The sequence below is a fragment of the Melospiza melodia genome, chromosome Z (genome assembly GCF_035770615.1).
Source record: "Melospiza melodia melodia isolate bMelMel2 chromosome Z, bMelMel2.pri, whole genome shotgun sequence".
Taxonomy (NCBI): Eukaryota; Metazoa; Chordata; class Aves; order Passeriformes; family Passerellidae; genus Melospiza; species Melospiza melodia.
Genome location: NC_086226.1, coordinates 37055435 through 37083327, shown reverse-complemented (window position 1 = coordinate 37083327; position 27893 = coordinate 37055435). Strand labels below are relative to the sequence as shown.

At 37.1% G+C, this 27893-nt stretch overlaps 1 protein-coding gene and 1 long non-coding RNA gene across 5 annotated transcripts in view; one reads left to right on the top strand and one right to left on the bottom strand.

The window, feature by feature from the left end:
* Nucleotides 1-3681: 3681 nt before the first annotated feature.
* PIK3R1 (phosphoinositide-3-kinase regulatory subunit 1) overlaps nt 3682-27893 on the bottom strand; it is a 60472-nt gene continuing 36260 nt past the window's right edge. For 2 of the 4 annotated variants that reach the window (XM_063180882.1, XM_063180883.1), the window contains exons 5-16: nt 26112-26243; nt 25035-25236; nt 24759-24838; nt 14727-14829; nt 13958-14056; nt 13651-13831; nt 13068-13193; nt 11939-12081; nt 11493-11669; nt 11327-11395; nt 8642-8812; nt 3682-8185 (exon numbers count right to left, since the gene is read on the bottom strand). In XM_063180882.1, the coding sequence (XP_063036952.1) occupies nt 7996-8185; nt 8642-8812; nt 11327-11395; nt 11493-11669; nt 11939-12081; nt 13068-13193; nt 13651-13831; nt 13958-14056; nt 14727-14829; nt 24759-24838; nt 25035-25236; nt 26112-26243 (1673 nt within the window). In that variant the 3' untranslated portion in view covers nt 3682-7995. Of the gene's footprint in view, nt 8186-8641; nt 8813-11326; nt 11396-11492; nt 11670-11938; nt 12082-13067; nt 13194-13650; nt 13832-13957; nt 14057-14726; nt 14830-16216; nt 16375-18368; nt 18709-24758; nt 24839-25034; nt 25237-26111; nt 26244-27893 lie in introns of those variants that run through there. The other 2 variants (XM_063180885.1, XM_063180884.1) reach the window with 2 other exon arrangements.
* Nucleotides 15567-27893, top strand: part of LOC134432308 (uncharacterized) — a 35803-nt gene continuing 23476 nt past the window's right edge. The window contains exon 1 of the long non-coding RNA XR_010031288.1: nt 15567-15632. This is a non-coding gene — a long non-coding RNA (uncharacterized LOC134432308). The remainder of the gene's footprint in view (nt 15633-27893) is intronic.

Here is a 27893-nt window from a genome sequence, read left to right as displayed (position 1 = left end):
GGTTTTTCCCTGAAGCAGTCAGGGAAGGCGGTAGTATCATGGCATTACTGCTGGCGGTAGTATCATGGATTCCTCTGTGTGGAGTCCAGCATTACATCTCCAAGGAAGATATGGGCCAGAATCTCTTTGAACCTGTCTGTCACCCTTGCAATTATTATGAAAAACCCCAAGTTCTATGAACCAATTGAAATTCCAGACCCAAATTAATTGTCCTTTATCATTATGCCTAAGAGCAGAAGACATTGCAGCTGGTACTGGAAAGACTAAAACTGAACTGCCTATCAGTAGGGAAGAGACTGAGTTCATCCAGCCTTAGCCACATTAAAGGTGCAATCTAGCATAAGCGATTTGCCTGAGCTCTCTCCATCCAGTCAATGGAACAATTCCATAGAGTGATTCACTGCATCCTAGGAATAGTGCCTGAGGAAGGTGGAGTGAATCACTCTGGGGAATTGCCTGGCTCTCTCTGAAGAGAGTTTTGCCAGACAGCTTGATGAAGAGCCTTTCTTCATGTGCTTAAAATTAGATAAGATGAATCCTGCCTCTAAATGTTCAAACTCACTGTCTTTCTGAAACAATGAAGAGCTGCAAATTGCACGAGAATGCAAACAGCTGATGTTTTTAAGGCCAATCCTTCATGGATTTCACAGGCAGGGTGGAAGGCAAGTGGACGGTGCAGTCTGGGTGGGAGGTGCTCGCTCAGCCTGCAGTGAGAGGCACAAAGCTGCTCCTCTCACCTTTGCTCCCAGGTCTGGCTCCAGTTCTGACACCTCGAGATTTGCATTCATCTCATATTTCCACATCAAGCTCTAGGAGGTCTCTACTCCCATTCAGCCATACAGCAAGCCACCTATGAAGAGTTGCTATACCTCTTAGATAGGTAAAGCTTACTGCTCATTACTGTGAGTGCAGTGACAGGCACGAGGGCCCATGAAAGCCACCACCTGTATGAACCACTGCCATGGGTACTGTGCAGGCAGGGGTAATGGGTGACCCTGTCACACAAACAAGACACACAATTCCTGCAGAATTGACTCCAAACATTGATGTGTCAAACTCCAAACTCAATGTGTCTTTTTCACCTAACACCCCATGGATGACTGCTGGAGGACTTCCACTAATTACAACATGAACATGTTGTGAAAATTAAATTAATTTCACAAAATTGTGGAAATTATAAATCCAGCAATATTTGTTTTCTACCGAGCACAAGATTTGGGGGGGAAAAGTAAACCATGTAGAAAACAAACATTTATAGAGGATTAAATGCTCTCAGGTATGAATTCATTATCTTTCTTCTCAGGCTATGACTTCTAATGAGTTAGGAATACCAGACACAGGTGGACAGTGAAATCATCATCTGAATTAACTATATTCATGTCCAGTTTTGTCAATATTTTTTGTTCAAAGACCTGAGAATGGTAGGCTTTAGATCCTTTTATATGCTCCCTGTTAAATTTTAGTCCTGTAAATATTTGCACATTTAAATCAGTAACCCTAAATGCCTCCATTTTTAGTATGCAAAGGTAATTTCTTCGTAGAAGACAGAATGGCACAAGTGGTGTCCTTGTAATGCCATTCTGGCAGAAAACAAGCCCTGGAATAGCCATGGATAAAAGCCCTTTTTTCGAAGAAGGGCATTTCTGGTTATCTCATTGCTTGATCAGAGGTCAAAAAGCTTGTCCCTGCAAAGATTATCCAAAGTTTAAATAGTGGCTGATCAATTAATATCCGTTTATCTAGAAGGTCCCAACAGAATTTCTCTTTTTGGTGGTCTATGTATTTGAGGACATAGGTCCTTAAAGGGATTAAAAGAGACACCAGAACCACGTGGTGTTCCCAGAGTTCCTGCTTTTTGTGTACCAGAGGCAATAGGGAAGCCTGATGCCTCTTGCACAGCCCACATCTGTGTGGAAGCATGTCTGACCTCCCTCCCCTGCAAGCTGTTCTGCAGAAAAAGCAAAACCATTTATTTTTAGCCTTCTTTCTAGTCAGGGATGCTGGCAAGTCCTTGTTGTTTGCTATTCCCTTGGTTTGCATCCTCTAAATGAGGGAATGGGGCCCCTGTGGTAAATGTTAGATGTATCCTAATGGCAATCACTTCAGGAGAGTCCATAAGAACAAGAGCAGCTCTTCCCCCGTGACAGCTGGGAGGGCCATGATGAGCAGCGATCGGTGGCTTCAGAGGACCTGCTCTCCTTGCCCCTGCCCTTTTGTGCCCAGCTGCAGCCCTAGGAGCACCTGTTGGTCCACGCAGAGCCACAGAAACAGCAACAGTGAGTTTCAAAACCTCCCTCCCCTTTTTGGCTTCATGGCTCAAATAAAGAGATTTGTGTGAAGTTACTCGCACACAACTTTGCACAAGTCAAGCAACTTTGGGAGAAAAAGTCCCAGCCCATGAGCATTCCCAAGCCTTTAAAAATATCACATCCATTTGTATCTGCACAAAAATAGATTTAAGCAGTTTTCCTATGATTCTGTGACCATCAAAGTTTAGCAGAGGGAAAATGGGGGAGCATTTGTCTGCAGACAGTAAAAATAGAATGGCATTTTTGCAAATTACTTTTCTAGTCTGCCAAGTAATTTCTATACAATGTATGGTACTGGCAGGAAATCTGCCAGTCCATAGATTTTTCTGGATTATGATCCATCAGTCTTAATTTCTCTCCAATAGATGATGACAGATAACACATGATTCACTACTTACCCCATCTTATTTTTCAGTGATGACTCTGTGGCTGCAGAAGCGTTTTGGTCCCCAACATTGGTTCAGGGGGCAGGAGTGAGATAAACTCAGCGTCAGTATAAAAGTGTCAGTCTTCTGCGAAAAACTGCAACAGATGCAAGTGCTGGAGGTCTAGTCCCTCTTGCTATTAAACAGGCTAAAAGTACAGTAATAGCCCTTAGTCTAAGTTTCTTGTAAGAATCTCTAAGGGCCAATGACAATGTTGTGGTTGTTAAAAATTGTTCAAGTTGGGGCTGAATATCTCAGTGAAGGGTATTTCCACATTAGCGTGAGCAATATTTAAGCAAAGTATAGAATGGAAACCTTGGACAGAATGGGAATAGGAATCTCTTTTTCCAGAATAGCTGGCTGTCTTCCCTGGAGGACCTCTCTTGAGGCAAGATATGAATGCACTCGAAGAAGTCAGATACCATATACCAATAATGAGGTGAAGCAAACAATATTCACAATTGCCCTTACCCAATCCCCTCCCCCCGATACTTCTTCCCTCTTCTTCACTCTTCTGTTGGGTTTCACAATTAGATGCAGACAGGAAGCTGGTAAATGACTTTCAATGGCAAATGCTGAAGGGCTGGCTTCATGGAAATCAGTGACAAACTCACACACTTTTCAGAAGAACTATAACTTTATCTGCACTGCAAGAGTCAGATCACAGATCATGAGTATTGTACTGGTTTTGCAATAGCATGAGATGAGCAAAACCATCATTTTGTCACTGTTTGACAAGAGATTATTTTGGAGCTACTCAACTACCTCATTCAGTTCAAGACACAAAATGGCTGTGAGTCAGCTGAAATAGTTTGCTCCGTAGTTCCTCTAATAATAAGAGCATTTGGGTATCATTTTCAAAGAAGGCCACATATTGACAGGAAGAGTTAGGCAAGGATGCTGGTAAATAGATAGCACGGTCGTTATTGAAGCCCCAACAAATGAACTGCAGTTTCAAAACAACCTTTATTCTGCTTGAAGACTTATTACAATTTTTAAAGCAACTCAAAAACAAGACACAGCTCCATCAACTCTACAGCTTGAACAAAATTTTAAGGAGGCATGTTTTCACTGTTGCCTTGTAAAGGCAATTTACAATCTGCTTTACTCTCCACCTCCTCAACGACAATTTTGAAACAAAGCAATCTTAATGTTTTAAAGACATGTAACAGAACAGAGCTTTATTTTCAAAAAACAAGAATAAAAAAAAATAGCAGCATCTTGGGCAGCTAATGCAATCTCATCAGGACAAGTGCAATGTAACCTTACCAACTCCTACACTTTAGTCTCAACTGCAGTAAACAGAACATGACTTTACATAAAATGTTGCACTTTGTAACCTTGTCCCATGGGAGGCATTATGCTTTGAGCTGCCCATTTCTAAAGTGAACCTGAAAAAAACCAGTATCAGGATTCACTTTCCCAACTTAATACCATGCATAGCAAAAGCACTGTGTGAAAATCGGCAGTTTTCCCCATTAGAAGCATCTGAATGTTTTCCCAAGCATTATTATTTCATTGCCAATTACAAGACAAAGCCATTTTTTTTCACTACAGAACAGTTGACACCAAATAGAAAATCTGAAGATTTGGTTTTACAGATTGCTTGACAAGATAACGGAACCATACAGACAAGCTTTTTTTATTTATTTTTTTTTTTTTAAGAAACTATCCAACAACACAGAAACTCAGGTTTCTAACTGTATCTGGAAACATGCTGCACCCACAAAGGTCTAGTGTGCATGTGTGTGTCTTTAAACAAAGTTAATGATATCACTTACTAAATTCAGCAAAATGATCAGGTTCTGTGAAAATGCATCTATATTGGGAACTGTTCATACATAAACACAGCAAGTGTGTATGAGTATGCACAGATATGCATCCCCAACCTGCAAATTCGTACTTCAGCTGAATTAAATCAGAAACTCTTCATTTTGCCTGTGAGTTTTGGTTCTCTTTGCAATGTCTCATGCCTTTCAAAGGCCTTGAGAAAGAGATGCTGCAGTGCAGCATAACTCAGGGACTTAAAATAAAACGAAAAGTTATGCAAATTAAAAAAAGAAAAAAAAAGTAACAGAGTTAAGCCCATCCATTGATTATATTCGATGAAAAAAACTTTGCATCAATAGAAATACAGAAAAACACTGTGTTTCTTTAGTTATATCCCCATGCTTTTTTTTCTGTATATAGTAGTCTGAGATCAGATCAAAACTGGAGTGAACAATATGGTACATTAAAGACAAACAACTCTGCAGTGAATAGGGCCTTTGGCAGGACTTAGCTCTGTGCATTAAGGAGGGAGAGAAATGCAGAGGCCACACAATATGTAAGTACCAAAGAAAACGCACTCATGCCAATTTGAGGGCGTAAATGATCCCTGCAAATTGCACAGACCCTGTGTAGGCAGAACATCCCCTTAAGAAGCCCTAAGCATTCATCATTAAAACATAGAGCTTATTTCTCATTGTTGCTTGTGCAAGAAAAGCAAGTGTCAAATCTGCACACACACTATTTTTTTCTGCTACAGCCACACACAAAGAGAAGTTGCACAGCACACAGGAATGAATTATATTCCATACTGGGCTGGGCATGCTAAGGATATGGCCCACTGACATAGCAGGGATTTTCTTAATATGAGGAAAATTAGATCCAAATGCTTTAACTATGATAAAATTTCTTGACAAATGCTACGTGAAACATCAATTCAGATTACATATATTTTGCCTACAGAGAAAAAATACAATTTTACTCTTAAAATATTTAACATTCAGAAATTAATATATGTCCAAAGAATATCTTGGATTGCTATAAGCGTTAAACTGCTGTATATTGAACTAATCTGTAACTTCAAGCCCAGTAGTATAACTGGCATGCTAGAGTAATTGTTGGTGTTTTTTGTAGTATAAACCAGTTATTTGTATAACAGATTCACATGGTCCTACAGGCCTGAAAAAGGTATGGAATGGGAAAGGGAAGGCATGAAGACTAAACTTCTATTCAGGAAAAATATTCAGAATAATTTTCTAAGTGATGACTATCGTGAAACAATATTTGTTGGATCTTGTTTCCTGATATAAATAAGAAAATACAACTACAGGAAAGCTAAGACAACCCAACAAAAAAAATAGACCACAAAGTCAAAGTAAAATCAAAAATCTTACAGCCTCAGAACTGAAGTAACAATGTAAAAATGAAAAGATAATATGAAGATTAGTGGAGACCGGCAAATTTCTTATTATTATTTCCAACAGCTTATAAAGCATTGCATACTTTGAAATAAAACACAAGGATCTCTAACCAGAGCTATTATGAGAGAACTCCATGGGTCTCATTCTTTTGATTGTGTGTGCAACTCTCTTTAATAGTAATAGATCTTATCTTTTGCATCTTGGGGGAAGAATAATTTCATATGTTCACTTAATCAAATCTTCTCCAAGATTTCTCTGAATGTCATTACTTTATTGATTTGCAAAGTGTGAATTTCCTCAGTGGTCAGGACAATAAATAACCATTGCAAACTATTGACAGTGAACTATCTCAGGATTATGGGTAACTCTGTTTTAGTGAGATTTATGTATTTGTTTCCCTTAACTGAACCATGATTTTGTCTCTGGTGCCCTAAAATTATGGAAGTGTTCACTTTGATACTGCCTCAGCCTACAGACTTTTGAAAATACATATCATAGCCTAATCATTTTAAAAAAAGATATTTTCAGTCTTAATTAGTTCTATATTGTATCCAAAAAATAAACCTAGGCAACAGATTGGAGAAACTTCCTTCATGTGAAATGAAAATACCTTTAGAGCCTGACAAAAATTCTGTCACAGGAGGTCAAGAAGTCATTCATTTACTGTGAAGGTGGATTCATTCTGAGATCCAAACTATCTACACTCTACACTGCAGTAGCAAAATATCCCCATTTATTTCTGCAGTCACTATCAAAGAAGGATACATTATTTTCCTTGTCTTCCATATATAAGACAATCATTATAGAAGTCCAAAATGCTTCAAGAAGCAAATGTAGCATGGTACCGTATTCTAAAGATATCTCTGAAACAGTATTGTTGGACTCAGTGATATTTTGTAATGTTCATACAATTTTATTGAACTAAGCAGCTTTGAAGCTTATCAGGCACTGCCCAACAAAGTATTTAGTCAAAAAAAATTTATGAACTTTTTAAACTTTGAGCTAGTAGCTCAATATTCTATACAATGAAAATTGTCAAATATTCCACAGTTTAAATTTTCAAGCCAACTCTTGCTGGCTCCCTGTCCATTAAAACAAAACAAAACAAAACAAAACAAAACAAACAAGAAAATTATTAACAAAAAGCAATTGCCAGGAAGAATATCATTAGGGAAAAGAAATTAAAAAAAAAAAAAGACAAAAAAACCAAGAAAAACAAGCTTAATCTGTAGATATGCTTGAGAGAAGACTACAGCCTAAAGAAAATTCAGTATTGCATAGCATAGTCTAAAAATTTAGCTTTGAGCGAACAGAAAAGGCAAAAACGAAGCAGTTTGGTATTGACAGTTTCCATCAATGACAGTTAGTCCTCCAGTACTATGTACATTATTATACACTGTATGCCATTGAAAATCCTGTTTTCTTCAATCTTAAATATATTCTTAAAACAGGATTTTTAATCATCTAAACAAAACACTTCCTGGCACTTTGCTATTACAATTACTCTGAGCAACATACTGTAACTGAAGTCCTTTTAAAGTGTCCCTTAGAAATGAAAGTGCCACTCTGCTACATATCATTCACCAGAAATCAAAATAGAACCACAAGGCTGTATGTCTGGATCCACTGAGTGCAGCAACACCATTCCAAGTCAGATTATGACCACGAAATTCCAATAACTGAATGACACAGACCTCTTATACCTTGTGTCTGCATAATCCAATGTTCTAGCTGGTAAAGCTTCAGAAGTGGTCGTAAACAAGCACCATGCTTAAAGGCCTCTATGTCCCTGCAGGGAGATCAGGTTTGGATTTTTCTCTTGTGTTTTTCTTTTATAATTACAAAAAAAAAAAAAAAAAGCACTTTAGATTACAAACATACATTCACAGCATAACACTGTGATCTCTCCCACTGCAGTTGTGAAGGAAATCTTTAGTTCCATCTGAAGACAAATAGCTTTGATACTACAAATTCTTGAGTAAAGCTGAAAGGAGCCTTTTCTCTCCAGAGGCCTCAACGTTGCCAAGTAATTTCTTTAAAAAAACCAACAAACAACCCAGAGTATCAGGATCTTCATCGCCTCTGCTGTGCATATACTGGGTAGGCTAGCGTGACATTGAGAGAGTCATTGTGCTGCACAAGTGACGTGTGTTGGTAATGTAGCACCAGTTCCTTGAGCGAGTTGTACAAGTTATATGGCTCTGCAAATCCATACCCAGTAGGTGTTTTGTTTATCACACAGTGCTTTACTTCACCATCCACCCTAAAAAAAATCAAAACAAAACCAAACAATTTTTAGTTTTTGAGTACAGTAAAATTAAGATAGAAAATAAGGTATTAGTAATACATCTTAAGATGCTAGTCAGTACATAAAATTCCTCTGTTTTGTGGTGGGATAATGGTAAAAACGTATGTTTAGTCCAAATTTGTGAATGTCATCCTAGCTTAGGGAGGAAAGAGATAGGCAGGACTTAGCAGCTGCACAGAAAGGAGAGCACACATATTTTGGTTTCCTCTCTGAGTGAGGCTCCTCTGTGGGAGTGGCACAGGTTGGAGCTGTGTAGGAAATGGAGCAGCAATAAGAATACTCAGGAGTCCCTGAGCTGCTACTAAGCCAAAAGGTCCAAGAGGAATTGTGCATATGCAAGTGACCATCTGCCCCCAGCTGAAGGTAGCCCCTTGCATGTGGGGTTTATCATTCACAAGTTAGGGTACATACACAACAGAGCAGGCATAGCAGCCTTGTTTGCTGCTCTCTCGAACAAGGAATGTTCCATCTCGTTTTCCCCGCAGCAGATTTTCAGCTTGGCTTCTATTGATATTTCCCACATTCCACGTTCTCTCGTCATGATGGGGCAAGTCCTCATCATCTTCTACCATAGAGTATTGGCTGTTTGAAAGAAAAAATATGTTTGTGAAACACAGAACAAAGTCCACTAATTAAGTAATCTTTATTCAGTATTACAATGGTTAGCAGGATACCTCCCAGGCAAAACTGGGGATTTAAACTAAGTAATACTGCACCATTTAAACCACTGGATAAAAGTAAAATATAAGCTCTGTTTCTTATTTCTTTGAAACGTAAATTTTAGGAAGAATACAAAAAGATGATGTGTTATTTTTCAGAATATGCTGTGAGCACTTTAGTACTTCTATCATTGCTCACTGTTTTGGTAAATAGCAAGCCCAACAAAATCAGTACTCTGTGAGTCAGCTTCATTTCCAAAGATCAGAACACTTGGTCAGCAGTGAAAAATCATGCAATGTATCAAATGCAGTCGCTCCTAGAGAACATCTGAGCAGTTGCACAGGGAGGCATTAATTATTTATAGGGGAATGGCTTTGTGAAAAGGTGCAAGAAAACAGTAGAGTGCTTTCTCTCTCCCTCTCTCTCTCTTCTCTGCCCCTCCTGCCCCTTATAAGGAGATTGTGAAAATAGCATGCAATACATGCTTCTCTACTAAATCAGCCACCAACTATAAAGCTGATTCAGAGTTACAGAGAACCTTCTGAGCTAGAGCCACCATGAAAAAAGAAGCATCTGGTTCAGCTGTGTGGGTATCACCTTGGAATTCTGCAGTTGCAGAGCTCCCCAATCCCACAGTCTGCAGTGGTTGGCCCTGCCTCTCCTGTTCAGCTTGCAGTAAGTCTGTGTTAGGCTAATGCATTTATTCTCTCTGTAATAGGCTTTTAATTAGTTTTTCTTGGTCTAAGAAAAGATAACTTCTCACTCATCCATGGTTCTGTTTTTCTGAAGATTCTCAAAGTAGTCTACAGAAACCAGCAGTCGCACAATTCTATTTTTCATAAAGAGGAAAGGTTCTTTTTGTTTCAGATAACACTATCTCCAGGTCCCTTATCCCATCCCTCTTTTGACCTGCATGACATTCACATACATTCAGTAGTAGCTCTGTTTGCAACCAGCATTTAGAGAAAGGAATTCTTGTTTTCATCCTGTTTATTATATTGGGGAATTTTTTTCTGCACTACAACTTCAGAAGAAAAGCCATATTCTAAAAGTTTAATTTTTCAGCAGTTATCAGACTTGCCAGCAAGGAGTATCAGAGTGAGAGAAAATTAAGATTTTCTTCAAACAGTTTGATTATTATTTGGATGCTACATTAAACTGACAGAGTGTTCTTTGTCTACTGTTTAAGTGATAGGAACACTAGTGGGAACAGGTGCCTACCTATTTTACAATATCTAATCTTTGCTAAGACTGAGAAACCAACATGGCTTTAAAATGTGTTTGTCATTTTATCTCCTGCTACTACCACAGTGATAAGCACAATTTCCAGGATAACAGTAAGAATTTCTTTATTAACAATAAACCAAGCCAAATGAAAATAGATATGGACAAGGCCAGAATGCAAGACAGAATGCACTACAGTCATTGTCAGTCTGCTGCTTTCATATTATATTCAATCAGGCAACATAAAAGGGATGCATAAGAAACTACATAGGCAGAAAATGTTGATACAAATACTACTGAGACAATTTTGATTTTTCTATTTGTTCATTTTTCACTGTTACTGTGCTTCAGATATTATTTTGTGTCTTGCTTTTGTTTAAATTTGGCCTATGTTTACACAACCCAAGCACTTTTTGCCTTTTTTTTCCCACGAATGAAATTAAATGTATTCATCAGCCTAGCCTCTGTCAGAACCCACAGTAAACTAAACTGAAAGGACAGAATACTACCCTGCCATTTTCCAGAAAAACAAATCAGACCACAAAACTACAGGATATTCTTCAGCACATACAAATTTTTCATTTCCAACCACAATGTGAAGGAAATACTTCACAGAAAGAGTGGTCAGAAACTGGAATCATTTACCCAGTGAGGTGGTGGAGGCATCATCCCTTGAAGAATTTAAAAAAAGACTGGATGTGGCACTTGCTGCCATGATCTAGCTGAACAGTTAGAACATCGGCTGGACTAGATGATCTTATAGGTCTCTTCCAGTCTTGAAAATTCTGTGATTCTGTGATTCTGTGATGTGGGTAACATCATGGGACCCACAGATGAGATTTGGAAAAAGCCTGCTTATGCCTAAGAGACCTTCTGAATAATTTATCCATCCATATGACATCTCTCTAAAATACTAACACTTTATGAACTTAACTTTGCTGGGAAGATAAAAGACATAGGTTACATTTCAGTGCTTTGGTACAGTAACTTGAATATGCACTTAGCTGAAAAAAGGATGAGAGCAGAGGGTGAGACAGTATCCTTTCTAATACTTGCATTATGTAGTCTGTCATGTCTTAATAGTATGCATTGTTACTGAAGACCTAGGCTTGAGATTTACTCTTTGTGGTCCAAGACTTAAATATGCCTTATCTCACTTCTGTATTTAGGTGATTTGAACAACCAGAAATATCTAAATCTTTCAATACTTACTCTTCTGCATTTTCATTTCCAAGCCATTCATTTAGCTTCTTTTGCCGAACGCCTTTTTGAGTCAGCCACCTGGACAATAATTGCAAATGAAATTAATTTTTAGTCACAAAAGTTGGAAACCATTAAAAACCAAACAACTTAAAATTTTTTAATTCACGATACTCACATCAAATACTGATCTCTTGTCTTCCTCAGCTGTATGAGGTCTGGCTTAATGCTGTTCATACGCTTGTCTATCTCTCTATATTCAGCTGCTTGCTTTTTTAAGTCTTCTTCTAATCTACGCCTGCTGTCCACAATTTCACTTATCCGAGACTTTAGTTTTTCATAGTTGTGCATGATCCTAGATGGAACAATGTGGCAGGTTACACTCTGATTTCATAACTTTATAGTCTGCTATTTAGGGGTGTAGACTCCTAAGAGAACATATTCTTTCTCTAGATATAGTTATACATTTTGCCAGTTCACGTCTACCCTATTCGAGGCTTCTTCGCTTACAGCTACAGCTGAACAATTTAAAACTTGCCATCTTGCTTCAATTTTAGGCAGACCTATACTTGGCATTGTTTTTTCAAAAATCATACAATTTGGGACTCAAAATCAAATACTGACCTTTGTATTTCTTTTTCATTTCCTTCCCGTTTAAATTTTTCAATGTATTCCTTACTGTATCTTTCCTGTGTTTGGCACTGCTCTTCAAATATTTTTATTGTTTCATTAAATGCCTCAATGGCTGTTCTTTTCATTTGAATTTCCTGAAAATAAAATAATTGTTATTGCAGTTGTTATCAGATAAAGGGGAAGATTTATTGGCTTGTATCATAGAAACACTTCAGGATATTGTAGAAGAATTTCATCTCAATATCCCTTCACCAAAACATTTTGTCTGCTGAGCCTCATGGCATAGAAACAACAGGTCTGTGCAAAAGGTTACCGTGATAAGATGTCCATGATGAGGTTTATCAAGAAATAGAACTGCTAAAAAAAGAATCACTTACAATCTTTGCTTTGTATAAATAAATTGATGCTTAGAACCTTATGGCAGTGCACTTTGCCCTTTGTATGAACTCAAGTCATTAGCCACCTGGCTTTCTGAAATAAAGGCAGCCTTGACAGGTTTCAGGAGGTTATCTAGTTTACCCTCCTGCCCCTACATACCTAGTTGGTAGCCAGGTCTTAAGTAATAGTTCAAGTTGGCAGTAATTCTCCAATTTTCTTCAATTCTTTTTAGGTGTATTTCCTGCACACTTTTAAGAAGCATTCTTGATTCTGGGACTTTAAAACTGGACTTTCAGTGGCACTTCAAGGCATGGCTAATAATTGATTAAGCTGAAAGAGGCAGCTTTTCATTCCTGCATTTTGTCTACACATGTCATCTCTTTATCCTGTATAGGTAAACCAGACCCTTCAAAAACTCAAAACAAAATGCAATGCTTCCCTGGAAATGTGCCTTGAAAACTGGAAATCAGCTTGATGAGGTCAGTATGCAGAAGTGGTGTAAATAAAGACAGTTATGTACTTGCTTTGGATGGAGCTGTCAGACTTGGGCAGAGGGTGGCTTAGTTTACAGGTGGTGGCTGTTCAAACATGAGTAAGCAATTGCACTGTTCTGAGCAAGCACATCAGGGCAATGCAGTGGTGGTGGAAGAGGGGAGTAGGAAGATGACAATACAAATTCACAATAATATTCTTCAAAATCTGCAAAGTTTTCCATTCTCCCTTTGGTTCAAATCCGGCTTACCTGAGATGTTCTTGTGTAGTCTTCATAGAGTCTGTCATATTCTCTGCTTTTTTCTTGGAACTGGGTATTATATTCATGTAATTTCTTTCCTACTGCTTCAATGCTATCCTCTTTTACAACTTGATCCTGGAATGATGAGCAGAAAGACAGATATTCTGTAAGGAAACAATTATATTGCCCAGTTTTTCTGGATAAAACTGCTTAAAAATGCTTAGATAATTACATGGAAATGTGACTCCTCTTTCACCAATATGGAGATACACTAAATGCACAATATGCAAATGAGATATTAATTACAAAAAGGAATTTTGCATTGCAAGTGTTTAGCTTTATACTGAAAATTACATATTTCACCACTGAATGGGATAATTATTAAGATGTTTATTTCCTAACAGTGCATCTGCATTATTTAAACTTTTAAATATTTACATGCAAAGCATGGAATTGATTTTAAACAGAAATATCAGGTTTTGTACCCACATGATTTTTTTGAACAGTAACAGCTGAACTGTTTCATGTTTGGCAAGTTTGGCAATAATTTCTCTGTTATTAAGTGAAACGCAAATAAAATAAACTAAATTACCTGCTGGTACTTAGACACTGGATAGAGTAATTTCACATCCAGTTTAGGATTATACTGGGCTAGAGATTCATTCCGGTAGTGGTTTATTAGCTCGACCACAGAGTTGAATGTTAATGGGTCAGAGAAGCCGTATTTTCCATCTCGGTGAAAAATTTTGATTAATTTGTTATTTCCTCCTTTCCTGCAAATAAAGTATATTGAAAAGTTAGGCATGCTTCAAGTACTATTTCCTAAAGAATACCCTGCATTAAGAGCAGTTGTTGCATTTTACTATCAAGTATTACAGACCCAGTGTAACTAGTCTTACCTCAGTGTCAGTGTGTAGTCCCCATGCATTTTGGTTGAAGCATCTCGTACCAAAAAGGTACCATCAGCTGTGTCTCTAAGCTTCTCATTCACTTCTTCTCTAAAATGAAAGCAAAAGTAACCAACATTTCAATCAGTTCTCACACACTTATTCTTCCACAGTGCTCTAAATTCAAAATCAAATGTTTTGAAATAAGTGTGTTTTAGAAGCCTTCTATGTCTCCATATTAATATATTACCTTATTTAACATTTAGAGAGCAAGTGGGATAAAAAATGGCATACTCTGTGCTCTCACTACTGGACAAAATTATTATTCATACAAAGCTCTTTCTGCTTGTTCATACAAGCCTATGCAAGTGGAGCAGTCAGTGCTGGTCTAATATAGCAATATATAGTACAGATAAAAATGTTGCTAATATATGGCACTTGTTAGTCTGACTTGCTGACTATAGTGCCTACAGCTGAGGTTCTGAATGAAAGACAGGAACAAAATTCTTTCTTAGTGCAATCTTTTCATGCTAGCATTTCATATAAGTCTTAAAGTAACAGAACAATCATTTTGCATACTACATTCTTAGTGACTGCCAGTAACTTTTTAGTCATATTTGGAATAAAACCAACTGTAATATGTTTATGGTGGAAACTATAATAAAATTTCTCTTAAAACTGTGAATTTTCTATACTCAAAGCCTAATAAATATACAAAGAATAGCACAGCAAAAAAAGCACAAAGCTAAACATAAGAAATACATGTCTTGAGGTGATTTACCTTGAGATATCCCCCCAGTACCATTCAGCGTCTTGTAATGACATGTTGTTATTCATGCTATTGTTAGTTACGGTATTAGGTTTCGGTGGCTTAGGAGGCAGTGCTGCAAATGAAAGGGGGGCAGAAAAGTTGTAACTCACTGAAAACATTACCATATATTCCTTGAAATTACACATTATTACATAAATTTTAAAATTCTATGAGTGCGTTAAAAAAAGAACTGGTTACCAAATAGAGTTGTCCATCATTAACAGAATTTAAAAGACACTACAGGAATCAAGAAATTTGAAAACAAAATAACTCAAAGTTTTACTGTTTCAAAAAATGATGCTATCTTGCAATAATATTTTAAGGAAAATATAACACCATACTCAACTCCTGCCCCTGTGAAGAAAGCATTTGAGAAAAAAAAAATCCGAAGTTTGTTTTTATCCTCTTTCACCATCTTTGGGTGAACACAAGTAATAAAACATGCCGCTTTTTTTTTTTTATCCTTCTATGTAATGATCTTAGAGGAATGTTGCTATTTTCTTACCTAGAAGCTGATTAATAAAAGATGCAAACCCATAGCAATATACTGTAGAAGAAGCATCAGGGTTTTAAAATCCTCAGCATTCTGTGCAATGATTTTCAAGAAAACAAAAAAAAACCCAAACTCAACAGTTTAAGAAACCCGTCTGTGACCCAAATATCCCTTGTGTTAATCTTCGTATCCCACAGAATAAATTGTGTTCCAAATGCCAGGACTGATTGAAAAAAGACCCCCCCCCCCCCCCTTTTTTCAATGTCAAAGCTGCATATGTATACCAGTGGGTGCCAGAGAAGATACTGCAGCACTGACTTAGTAACAAGGGGGACTACACTGGAATCAGGATTAAAAATCAACCCAGCTCTTTCAGTTCTCCAGTAAGTACAACATTCCTGTCCTGTATATTATGACCAGGCTGAAAAGACAATGTTTTTAAAGTTGCAAGGAATATCAGGATCGTGTAATACTTTCATATTATATGAAAAAATGATGCTACAACAGGCATTCAATTAGTATTGCTAGATTTTAAAAATGTTTTTTCTTTAACAATCCATCCCAATGATTTGGAATTACTGTTTCAGGAAATATGAGTGTTACTACAGCATCTCCTTTTAGGCACAGCGTGGAACAGAGAGAGCAAAAATAGTAATAAAAGAAATACAATTTTTACATGATAAAATAGCAGGACTAATACTACATCTGACATAATAAAATCAAAACAGAAAGAGGTCAATTCAGTAAAAATTCAATTAAGTAAGCAATCAGGTATTTTAACATGTTAAGATTCTAATTACTACAACCATGCACTAATTCACAATTTTATTCTAATTTATGAAAAAAAGGAAACCTATTTGTATCAATAACAAAGTAAAGAAATCCTACATATCCAGTAAGAATTTTTCAGCAGCTATTGTAAAGAGCAAAATTAATTAAGTCTTCTATAATAAGACTGCAGTTTTACCTGGTGGATCCATTTCTATGTAAAACATCAAGTCTGTGCCATAATTTATATCTGTCTTAGGATATTCTATATCCAGTTCTTCCATATTCCAAACAGTATTGTACATTTGTATGAGTTTCACTGAGTAAGCTCAGATACAAGAAAAGAGTCAGGCTGTCTTTGTAATGGTGTCTTGGAATTCATTTTAAAACCTATAAGGGGCTGCACTGTAACCTATTACATCATAATCCTCAGCCAATCATGTCAAAATAATGTCAGCAAACCACTCCTGCTTTCTCATTTTTTTCCACATTAATCTTAAAACAATTTCAGTTTTGGGAAGAATCTCTATTTAGCAGAATTGCAATATAAAGCTGGTATTACATGCAAAAGGAGCAAGTGGACTCTCCTTGCCCATATTCCTGGCTCATTTTCCTGACTTTGCAGCATGGTACAGTCCAATCCTGGCAGGATGACAAAAGGCTGATATGCTGCAGCACGTAGCTCATAGACACAGGCGCACACAACACTCACACACAGGGCAGCTCCCTTCAGAAGCAGGTTGGTCACATCTCAGGTGCATTCTCCTGCTTAAATGCCTGAAGCTTGTCATTCAAAAATATTAAAAAAGATTCTATAACTAGTGCACATATTAGAGATGCATTAGAGAAGAGCATGACTGTGTGTGTATATCCATTACACACTCATTTTACACAAACACACAGAGAGATGTATATATCCACATAATGAAATATGGATTATGTTTTTAAACTCTCCATACTTCTACTATTTTTATGGGCACATAGGTCTGATAGAGTTTATATTATGATATAAATGTGCTTACTGAAGAGATGTCTTCCTCTCTTGCTATTCAAATCAATCTATATTAATTAATTTTGAAATCCAAACCTCAAATACTGTAATCATACATTCAGCTGATTCACTCAAACAATGGAAGAAAGTTGTAACTGAGCAAAATCTTCAAAAATGGTTTTGCTGTACATGAAAAAGGCTGTAAGGACAAAACAAGATTTAGTCTGCCTTTTCACACAGTTTCTCTGCCCTATTCTCATTGATATATTTATCAAGTTAATTGTTTTTAAAAGCAAGAGTCTCTTGTCAGTGTCTCCTCTGCCCCTTGTCAGTGTCTCCTTTGCCCCTTTATGTCAGCAGCATCCTCCAACCATTTAGAAATATTCTACCTTAACTCTCCTCATCACTGACCATAACTCTCTCTGACCACTTGGAAGAAACATGGACAGAATAGACTATTAACTTCAGAGCAGAATGCTGTGTAACGCAATATACTTGCTATAATCTATGGGGGGGAGAAAACCAGAGACAAAAAATAACTACAACGAAAACTAGCTGTAGCAACTACCTGTGCCTTACACCTTAAGAAATTGTGGAACAGCTGAACTGTGCTCTATCTCACATAAAAAAAATAAACATAATTTGTATGATTTCCAAATATTTCACCCCTGCCCCCCGCCCCCCCCTCACCCCCCCACTGTCTGTGCCTGTGAGCAGGTTACCCCTTTCAGACAAGCATCAGCATACAAGAGCATGTCTGGAGTACAAACATATACAAAAAGATGCAAGCTAGTTTGCTTTGTACATTAAGAAGCTTCATTTTGAAGTAGACTCTCCCCTTCCTGTTGAGGTAGATAAGCTCCAAAGATTCTTTCAATTTCCAAAATGAGAATCACTCCAGACACAAGTCTAAATGCTAAACTTTGGGGTTTAACCCACCTGCTGCCGAAACAATTAACTTGCCAAGGTAATAATTTAAATTAACTTACAAAGATTTCCTACAAAAACTGCATTGTTGTTTTTAGGTCTCATATGGGAGCATTAATTTTTTTTATTCCATTGAATAAAGATTTTCAGGAAAAATTACTTCCCTAGAGTTTCACTGGTGGCCAAATCTAGGACTGAACAAACTTGTATAATCAGGTTAGTGCTCAGTTCAGACTAGCCTAGCCTGCAGGCAAGAAAAGACAGAGGAGGCAGATAGGCTATTACCCATTTCATATATAACCTGGAGAGGTACTGAAGTGCTAGACTTGAATTCATGTATCTCTAAAACTTTTAAAGCTCTACCTGGTAATCAGTTGCAGTATAATACTTCCACAAGATGATGAAAAAACCACAGAAATTCAAAATCACTTACTTTGTAAATTATGCATCGCAAATGATCACTCTTGTAAAACAGTTGAAAATACAATCCAATATTGGTTTCCTCTTATAAAAATCTTGCTTAAAAACAAACTCGAAAATCTCCATTTACTAGGAAGCTTCTCTGAAGCAACGAAGAAAAAGCAATTGCTCTGCTTTCAAACCAATGTTCCATAAAACCCCCTAGTAGAGTTGTAATTGGAACTGAGAAAAGCCAAGCCTTCTCTCTCAACTGCTTAAACCTCTGTGCTGTGCAGAAGGTATCCACTTACTCTGGTTCATCATTAAAAGTGAACCTGACTTCAGTGCTGTGAAAGAAAAAAAAGAAACCACCACCCTCAGTAGCTTGCACGTCCCTCTCAGATAAAGATCTCAGTTTCATGATTAACTTGGGTAGGTTCAAATATTTGCTGAGCCAGGAATTTCAGCTGGGGGATGGGAGCCATATTCAAAGTAAAAGTTGTCATCAACTAACAAGTGGCCAATGCAGAACTAACTTTCTCATTTTAGCTAAGTAAATGAGAAGACCATTGTAAGAAGTCTTAAAATAGTCCCTATCACTGGCTGCTGCATGCAGCATTGAAGATGAGAAAAGCACCATGAACAGCCAAATACAGGAAGTGGCTACTGCAGAAAAAAATAAAATAAAAATTTTCATTGAAAAGAGCTGCATCTGTAGAAGCAGCCTTGTGCAAGCAAAATAGCCTGCTTGCAAGCACAGCATCACTTTGTACATGCTCATGCTGGATCATAAATATAGGTGCTCCTTCAAGATCCTTAGTCTGAGGCTGTGAGACTGTTTATCAATTTCCAATATACTGAAAATATTAAAAAAAAAAAAATCTGTCTGTATCCATGGTGGTTTCCAGTACATCCGGATTGTTCATTTCCTGGGCAGGCAGGTGGGAAAAGGAATGGTACAAAAAGGGAGTAGCTTAGGTTAAATCGGTTTTCCTTGCCTTAGTGTTTGGTGGATTCCAAAATTGCTAAAGGAACAGAGCAGCAATTGAAGAGCCCACAGAGGTTATCTTCTTTGCCAGTTAAACTTCCAAAAGGAAATAAATTCAAAGTAAAAGGAGAAGCAGACACATTAAGAAAAGGGGAAGAGAGGACTAATATTTTCCTCTCCCTTCTTGCAAACAGTGAGAATTTCTAATAAAAACACTGAGAATTTCTTTGAGATCTGCTTGTTGCTCCTCAAGGCAGTCAAATAGTATTGAAAAGTTTTTGCCTTCTTCATACTTCACATACCAAAATCCTCCTACACTATGAAACACCACTTGTACCTAATAATGAAATCCCAAATACCTGCAGTACATTTATGTTTTGCACTTGATTGATTAGCTTCATCTATAACAATCCCTTGCTTCCCTACTTTTAGCCTCTGCCTACTCGAACAATTGTCAGTTCTAAATATAATTTAAATCTGCAGAGTCATAAAGGTACAGCCTACTTCAAGTGGAGATGGAAACCTGTGTTTTCTGAACTAATTTAGCTTCAGACTGTACTTGATATACTTCTTTACTGCTAAAATTACAGAAGGATTTGAGAACATTTCTTTGGTTTTAGGACCACAATACAGATGTATATAGTCAGAAGAGAAAAGACAATGCAAACTTCATTCACTTTTTATCTCTAAAAAAGCACAAATACCCACACAGAGATAATGAGTTCATCATTATCCTGCAGGACAGATACAAGTGTCTTGTCAAAAAGAGATACTGGCATGCACACACCTGTATTTTCCTTGATATATTGCCAAGTCTTTTCTTTTTATCTAAATTTCAAAAAACTGAGTGGTGCCCATTTAATTTGCAGCCTGCCATTCCTTGCAGTCATATTCACAGTGTTCCTCTATTAACACAGCACATTTTTTTTTCTAAAATATTATGTCTGAAGCAGGAAAAGAACTTAGCAGTTTTGACACGCTTCCACATGTTTTGCACACACATACCTGCACAAGGATATAACAATCTTTAAAGACGCTAATAATGTTGTATATATTGTTTCACTTTTATAAAATTCCTGCAATTAGTTATTGAGAAACATAAAGCACTAGCTTGTGTGAAACCTTAAACCAAGGATACAGCATTCCAAAGCACGGTGGTTAGCCAAGCACGGTGGTTTCCGTTAGGTCGGGGATAAAGCCTGGCTTTTATTAGCTTAGAAGGGGAGCCCTCTGCTGGGTCGGACACGGATGCACACGGTCCCCGCGGCCGCCGTGGGCACCGCATCCGCTGTCCCTGGCACTCGCAGCCCTCTGCCCGCTCCAAACCCCGCTCGGCGCTGCTAGCAGTCCAGCCAAGACTCTGACACGATGCAGATAAGTTCTGACAACTGATAGCATTCCTACACATTTGTTTATTTCCCCAGGACATTACTGACAGGACTGTGGTCTTGGCTAATGCCTGTATCAACAGGCATTGTACCTTTGAGGAGGATCAAATTCCAGGAGGCACTGGATCAGCCTTTACGTTTCCCTGCTCTAGCTATTATGCCACCACACTTGTGAATATTTTTTGTAGCCAAAAGCAAAGTTCTGCACTTTGGCGAAGCTACCACGACTTTCACCTCATCCCCAACAAATGAGCAGTTACATGTAAGGCAGCCTTATTACCTCACTCATTCTTGCATATGATGCTCTGAGTAATAAAAACTGCTTCTTCAGGCTGCAGTATTTCAGTCTGAGCTGTTATTTACAAGGTCACATATAGGCCTGGGAAACAGGAATAAACTGAGATAGACAGCCCAGACAAAGCAGCTCAGCTCTAGTCAGTGCACAGGCTGCTGGAGGCTTTGATTCATTGATACAAGGCAGCTCCTTGCTGCAGCTCCTCTTCTGCTCTTCACCAGCAGTGCTATGAGCTCCCCACATCCCCTTGCTCTCTCGCCAAATCCCACTTCCTCCTTGCCTTCCTTAAAGAGATATTATTCTCACACACTCCAGCTCCAGAAAGGACTCCTATCTCTCTAAACCCCCCACCAAAAATTACTTCCCAACTTTCCCTGTGTGGCCTGCTTTCACAGCTATGAGTGTTAAACAGACCCTGTTGCTCTGAGCACTTACTACACCTACTATGGGCAGCCTTGGGATCTTCATCCAGGGCAAGTCGCCTCCACAAAGAAAAACCAGGAGCCTCTAAGATCCTTGACAATTAACTGAAAAACTACCCCAGTCTTCTATACCTACAAATATAGCCTAATATAGCCTATTTACCGTCACAAGTCTGTATGATGTGTGAGATTCTGTGAGACCTGAACAGCACTATTTGCTAAAATGTATGTTACAATTAAGATATTTTCTTCTAATAGTACTGTTTTGGATAGCACACTTAGAGGCTTGTACTTTGTTTCTCACTGAGCTCTTTAAAGTCTGTGCAGCTGTACATCAAGCTGGGATGTTTAGATGGGATACAAAAATCACCTGCCTTGCCCACCAACACCATCTTTTTTCCTTTTGTACTGACAAACTTGAAGAATGAGACAAGAACCAGAAAATTGATCTAATTTTTTCCAGCCTTTCTCCTGCAACATTACTTTGTCTTCATTTGCTACACAAAAATCTACGATTCTATTAATAAGTATTGTTAACTTTAGTATTCTTTGTAGGACTAAGCACTATTTTAATCCACAAACTAGAATCTATAGTTTGCTGATTAACACCATGACAGGCAAAATACCCCAATCCATATGTTCTGCGGTAAGTCAAGTAATGGTCTAGGAGTAATTATTTTATTCATGTTATGACATCCAAGAAGCACCACTCTGGCTAAAAGATGTCCAACTGAAGATGCCTAATTTAAGATACAGATTTTAAAATACAGTAAGATGTAAGGTCCAGCTGCTTACTTTCTAGTGTTTTCAGGTAACAAGTGTATTAGTGGGTGATGTGGAAAGGAAAAAACCCACAGCTTTCAAAGATCTGCCTGCTATTCAGATCGGTTATCTCTTAACACCACCTTTAATGTATTTATATACTGCATAAGATACCACTAGAACTTCATGCGCAGCTTGTTTCAGACAGAATGTTCTCATCTTAACAAAAAGAATTAAGAAGGAAGGAAGCCATCACTCCAGCCCGTGTGAAGAGAAGGAACCTGGCAGCACTAGCTTCCCTGTTATCACTTAGTTGTCATGACATTATTTTCAATAAGTAAACTTCTTTCTGCTTAAGACCTCTCAAATTCTCCACTTGTAAAGTTCTATTTAAGATTGTAATTCTCAAAATACTTACATGATAAAGAAGGTATATTTTATTGGGATTTTCTTTTTATTAGAGTCTATCTAAACAGTGTTTATGGAAAATCAAGCCACTAAAAGCAGTAATCTTAAAGATGACAATTCTGAAAAACACATCTTAGAGTGCTTTTTATAGTTCTATGAGAACAATAAAAACAGACCACTCCAGATGTTCAGGTGACTGAATGATATTGGTGTGGAAATGGACTCATGACATAATCCTGCAAACTTACAGAACATATTAGTAAGATTCAACTTCGGAAAATTAGTCAAACTCCTTACAGGCCTGAGGGCAAAGACTAGCTAACCAGCACTACAAAGCCTGAAAATTTGTATCTGAGGTTTTTTTTCCAGCATATTTGTGCATGTGTTTTACTAAATGTTCTACTAAAAAACATTCTACTAGACATGATAGACTTTAAATGCACAGGGAAGGAGTTCTATTTTTATAACATATCGCATGAAAAATCCTAGGACTGTCAAAGTAAACTACTGCATCATGCTATATTAATTAATGCAGAAGTAATATTAAAAATAATCAGGTCTTCCATTATAATTATTAATGTAGTGTCAAATCATATAAATCTGGTGGATACATTTCTTCAAGCACTCTAATGACGCTCTCAAAATGACTAGATTCCTTGTTCTCTTTAGTCGTTCTAACATCAACACCTTTCACTTTTATACTTTCCTCACATGAAGCTACTTGGGCAGATAAGCAACCAAAGCGATCTCTTAAATGAAACTTCTGAAGTTCTTGCTTTGAAACTGAAGAAACTGTTGACCCCACCTTTGTAACCTCCCAACCAGCTTCGAGACATATATTTACACATTCCAAAGCATTTGCAAACATGTAACTACAAAAAATGCTATTAGCATCTGACTATTAGAATCTGTTTTGCTTTTTAGGTCTTGCATCATGTGACAAAGACAATAATTCTTTAACAATTAGCAGCTATTTGCTGATTCTTAGTAAAACAGGACAAATACTCTAAGTCTGGACTCTCCTAGTTGTTACAAAGCATTAGGCAGAAAAATACACAGTGGTTCTGGAAATCTCTGTTAACTACTTCACCAAAATTGAACAAAACTAAATAGCAAGCTGAAAACAGATGTACACAAAATATTAGGGAAAGTTTCCTAACTAACAGAACTGGCAAGATCAGAAAAGCCTTTCAAACATAGCATTAGGAACAAAAATAGTAGCCATTTTAAATTAATCTTCATTAGCTGAAGGTGCCTACCTGAAATACAGGAAATAAAGTACTTTTCTGCTGTGTTCTAGCTCTTCAGAACTTAAGTAACCCTACAAATCCTACTGCCATGAACTTTATTTTGTCCTTTGACTACAGAGGTGGGAAAGGTATAGGATGTCCAATGTTCTATTTGCCCTTTCCTTTGTTAGATTATTCTCTGTTAATAAGCTGTGAAAGGAATTGCTTTCAGCTAATATGTAAAGTTGTCTGCATTAATAATTTCCTTTGCACATAGTTAGCAACTCTGCCTTGCTTCTACTGAATACTTGATTCAAACCCAGGGATTTTGCATAAATTACTGGTGTGTTTACTATTTGTTGACTTAATTAGATGCTAACTTACAGAAGCAATACAAGTAGGAACGAACTTTCCTGGATGGGCTCTTAATATTTTTTACGTTATTTATTGATATTGATAAATACATATTTTGTGTATCTGCATTAAAAAATATGTATGTAAATATGTATGTAAATAATATCTCCATAGGGTATAGCAAATCTAAGAAAATTTGCCTGGGAGTAAATTGAGAGCTCAATAAAATCCCAAGAATTAGCCTCCCCACCACTGTATGACATGCATTCTACTTGTTTACAGGTCTTAAAAAACTCACAAAATCCAATTTGCTGTTTACTGAAAGAGAACAAAAGTCCTAATGCTGTACAAACTACAGGCACTAAAATGATTTTAATGAAAAATGTTTTATTTCTTATAAAACAAACATTACACACCACTATAAAACACACAACTTCTGCTTAGCTCTGTAATTGTGCACTTTTGTTTTGCATGAAGTTTGATTTATATAGAAAAAATTGTAAGCATTTACTGTCATTAAGTTGAATTTTAATATTTAATAGAACATATAAACTTTTAAAATTAAAAATATTTTTTACCTGGTACGGGCTGTCTCTCGTTCCATTCACTAGTGATTAAAACCTCTAGGATTTTTATGTGGTGTTCTGTATTATCAGAGCTGCAAGAGATGGATTAGGCAGTAAGAACTAGGAGAAATACAAAAGTTTACTTTAAATTATTAAAACAAAATAGTAAGAATTTACTACAATGTCCTCACATCAGAAATAAGGTCAGAAAATTATTTAATTAATCTTATTTTGCATATAACTAATTCATATTTACAGTACAAAATATGGTAAAGATGACCCACATACCTTGCTATCTGGAATCTGAAAAGCAGAGGGCTGAAAATTTCAGCCAGAGACCTCGCATTCAAGAGATTTTTGCTGGAGGCTTGACAAACTCTGAGGAAATGTTTGAGCAAATACTGGAGTGTGAGCCAATACTGAGGAGGTATATTTGGAGATCTGATCAGTTTCTTCAGCAACTGAGCATATTCCTCTGAGCTCTGCACTTCTGCAAGGAAACAGATAAATGGTTCTTGAAACCAGCACAGAAACATTCAAGTAAAATGAAACTATATGTGGCTCCTTTAGAAACACCAATTTTACAGAAAAAAAAATCTGTCCTGTATTAAAACCAAAAGATATCTTTCTTCTTTTAAAATATGAGAAACGCTCAGGGAAGAGTAAAGAACAAGTATTTAAAAGTCGAATGGAAACAGATATGCATTTTTGTAAAAACCACAACGTGTTCAGAGTGTACTGGTAGAAGTCTGTCTTGTGTTTAGCGTCACACATGATTGGGTAATTCTGAGATGCACTAGATAAGTCTCACAGGTGCTGTTCTAACTTTGAAGGTTACCAGTAACAATATCCTGTCCTGAGATATATAACAGAATACTTGGCCCATGTGCTGAAAGCTTATAAGCTGTACTTGTTTGAAATGACCACTGTAGATGACGAATCTCACATGCATGTATTTCTCACTTCATAATCTGCAACTCCAATGTAACACAGCACTACATGACCTCTAATATATTTACTCTGTCAGCACTGATAAAAAGTTAAAAATTAGCTTTCTGTATACAGTCCTTGATTTTTATCCCCAGTTTTTCTATAGTGTTTCTACTTACTCAAATGAAGAGAACTGTGTTATCCCTTATATTTTACATTATGTTTGCCTAAATACCAAATAATGCAGAATAATGTCTAAAACCAGTTTTCTATGAAACAGTTTTCATAAAAATGGGTAAAGGTATATTTATGGCTCCTGAGATGCTGCCAGGTTGTGTAGAATTTTCGCTGTTCTGTAACAGCTGAACCACCACTTATCCAGAATTCTAATAAAAGCCTTTCTGTTTGACATTTGAAATAATGTTGTAATCATACCTTGAGATACAGAAATCATGTCACTGTAAACAGCTGCTGGAATGATGGGATTTGGCAGGTCCAGGATATACCTCTTGAGAGCATCTGATAAAGTCTGAACATCAAATGTCTCTAAATCTAATGAAGAGGCATCTAAAGGGAAAGAGCAACATGCTTTTAAGACTTCAGAAAGTGGAAAAAATATACAAGCTCACAACAAGCCAAAATTGCTAACTTACATATGGTTCATGGAGAACAATTCATAAGAATGTAAGACACCAAGAAACGTCTTAGAGAAGAACAACACACAGAGTTCAACACCATGCCCAGTCCCTTGGCATCTGATGAACCAAATGATTTCCATAACTGTGTGTGGCCTTCTGTTGCTGCATCTTGGCAATGTTATGGAACATCAGAATATTTTTAACAGGTCTCTGTTTTATGTGTAAATATTTTGTGTAAGAAGTAAGTACTAATCAAAGGTTTGGCCAAATGCAGCTTCTATACAGGGAGCTACTCCTATTATGACTAAAAGTTTGATTAACATCTTGGGGATTCAAGTCTGCAAATATTTATGTAAGGAAGTCGAAACAAATATACACGTGCAGAACAGTGTGCTTGGTGTTTTATGCAGCTGTTGAGATTTATCTTGTAAAACCTGATACCCTTCCAGGATAGTTATGACTTGGGATAAGGTTTGGCAGCGTCACATAAAGAACTACTTGTTAGTGTTGGAGCAAAGAATATCATCAGCAAAAATTAAAATGAGAAAATACAAAAATCCTTATTTAGTGAAAGAAAGGTTAGGGTTCATCCTATAACATGAAACTCTGGCACAGTAAAGTCCTAAGTGTATACAAAAAGACCCTTATTTTGTACAAGAATTTGGAGGCATTAATGCTGATCAGCCTTCTATCTAGCAAGAGTCTTGGTAAAATAACTATTGAATCTTTTTGTCTACTTTAAACAAAGGGAAAAGGGAGGTAGAGGACTCAAATAAATTGTGTGTCTACCAATACTGTGAAATAAGGCAGCCAAGAGGGGGTAATGAGAAATTTAGTGCTCCTCCACCTCCTTTGTTTTCCTCAACAAAGAGCTTGCAGTATGAGCTCAAACCTTCTCAGACACCCAAGAATTTGCATGAGTGAAATGGCATAATAAATGTCTTAAATTATATAAAACTTGCAGTGTGGGAATGATTTCTGCAAGATCAATTATGTGTCAGAGAATCCACAAATTCTTAAAGAAATACCTTTCATTAATTTTGCTGCTTACTGGCTGTTTTTTAATTCATAAGCCAAGTTAAATCATGCATTTTCACTGTTGACCATTTCTCTGAAGTATGTCCCAAATTACTATAATGAATACATGAGTAAGAATATACTTATTCTGCAACTCTCTGGGTGTAATATCATAAACAGACCTGAAACTCTTCCATCTGCTGAGCTGACAAGATGTAAATCAGCTTTGATTTTGGAGCTAGATAGGATTGTGTTAATGCTAACAGACAGTTATCCAATTAAAAAATGGAGAGTATTTAAACCACTAGCAGAACAGCATACTAATGCAAGTTCATAACTTTGAGACCAAAGCTGACTTTGCTCTCTGAATTAGCATTCTGCTAATTCAAAGACAGCAGGCAGAGGAGACAGATCTGCCTCTATCCCTGTATCTGGATACTCACTGCACCAGCTCTGAGCTGAAGATCCTAATCCTATTTTAAAGAGAAGTCAGAGAGAGACACTTTTACTAAAGGGAAAAATTCTATTTCTGTTACTCAAAACTAACAACATTTTAAGTAGG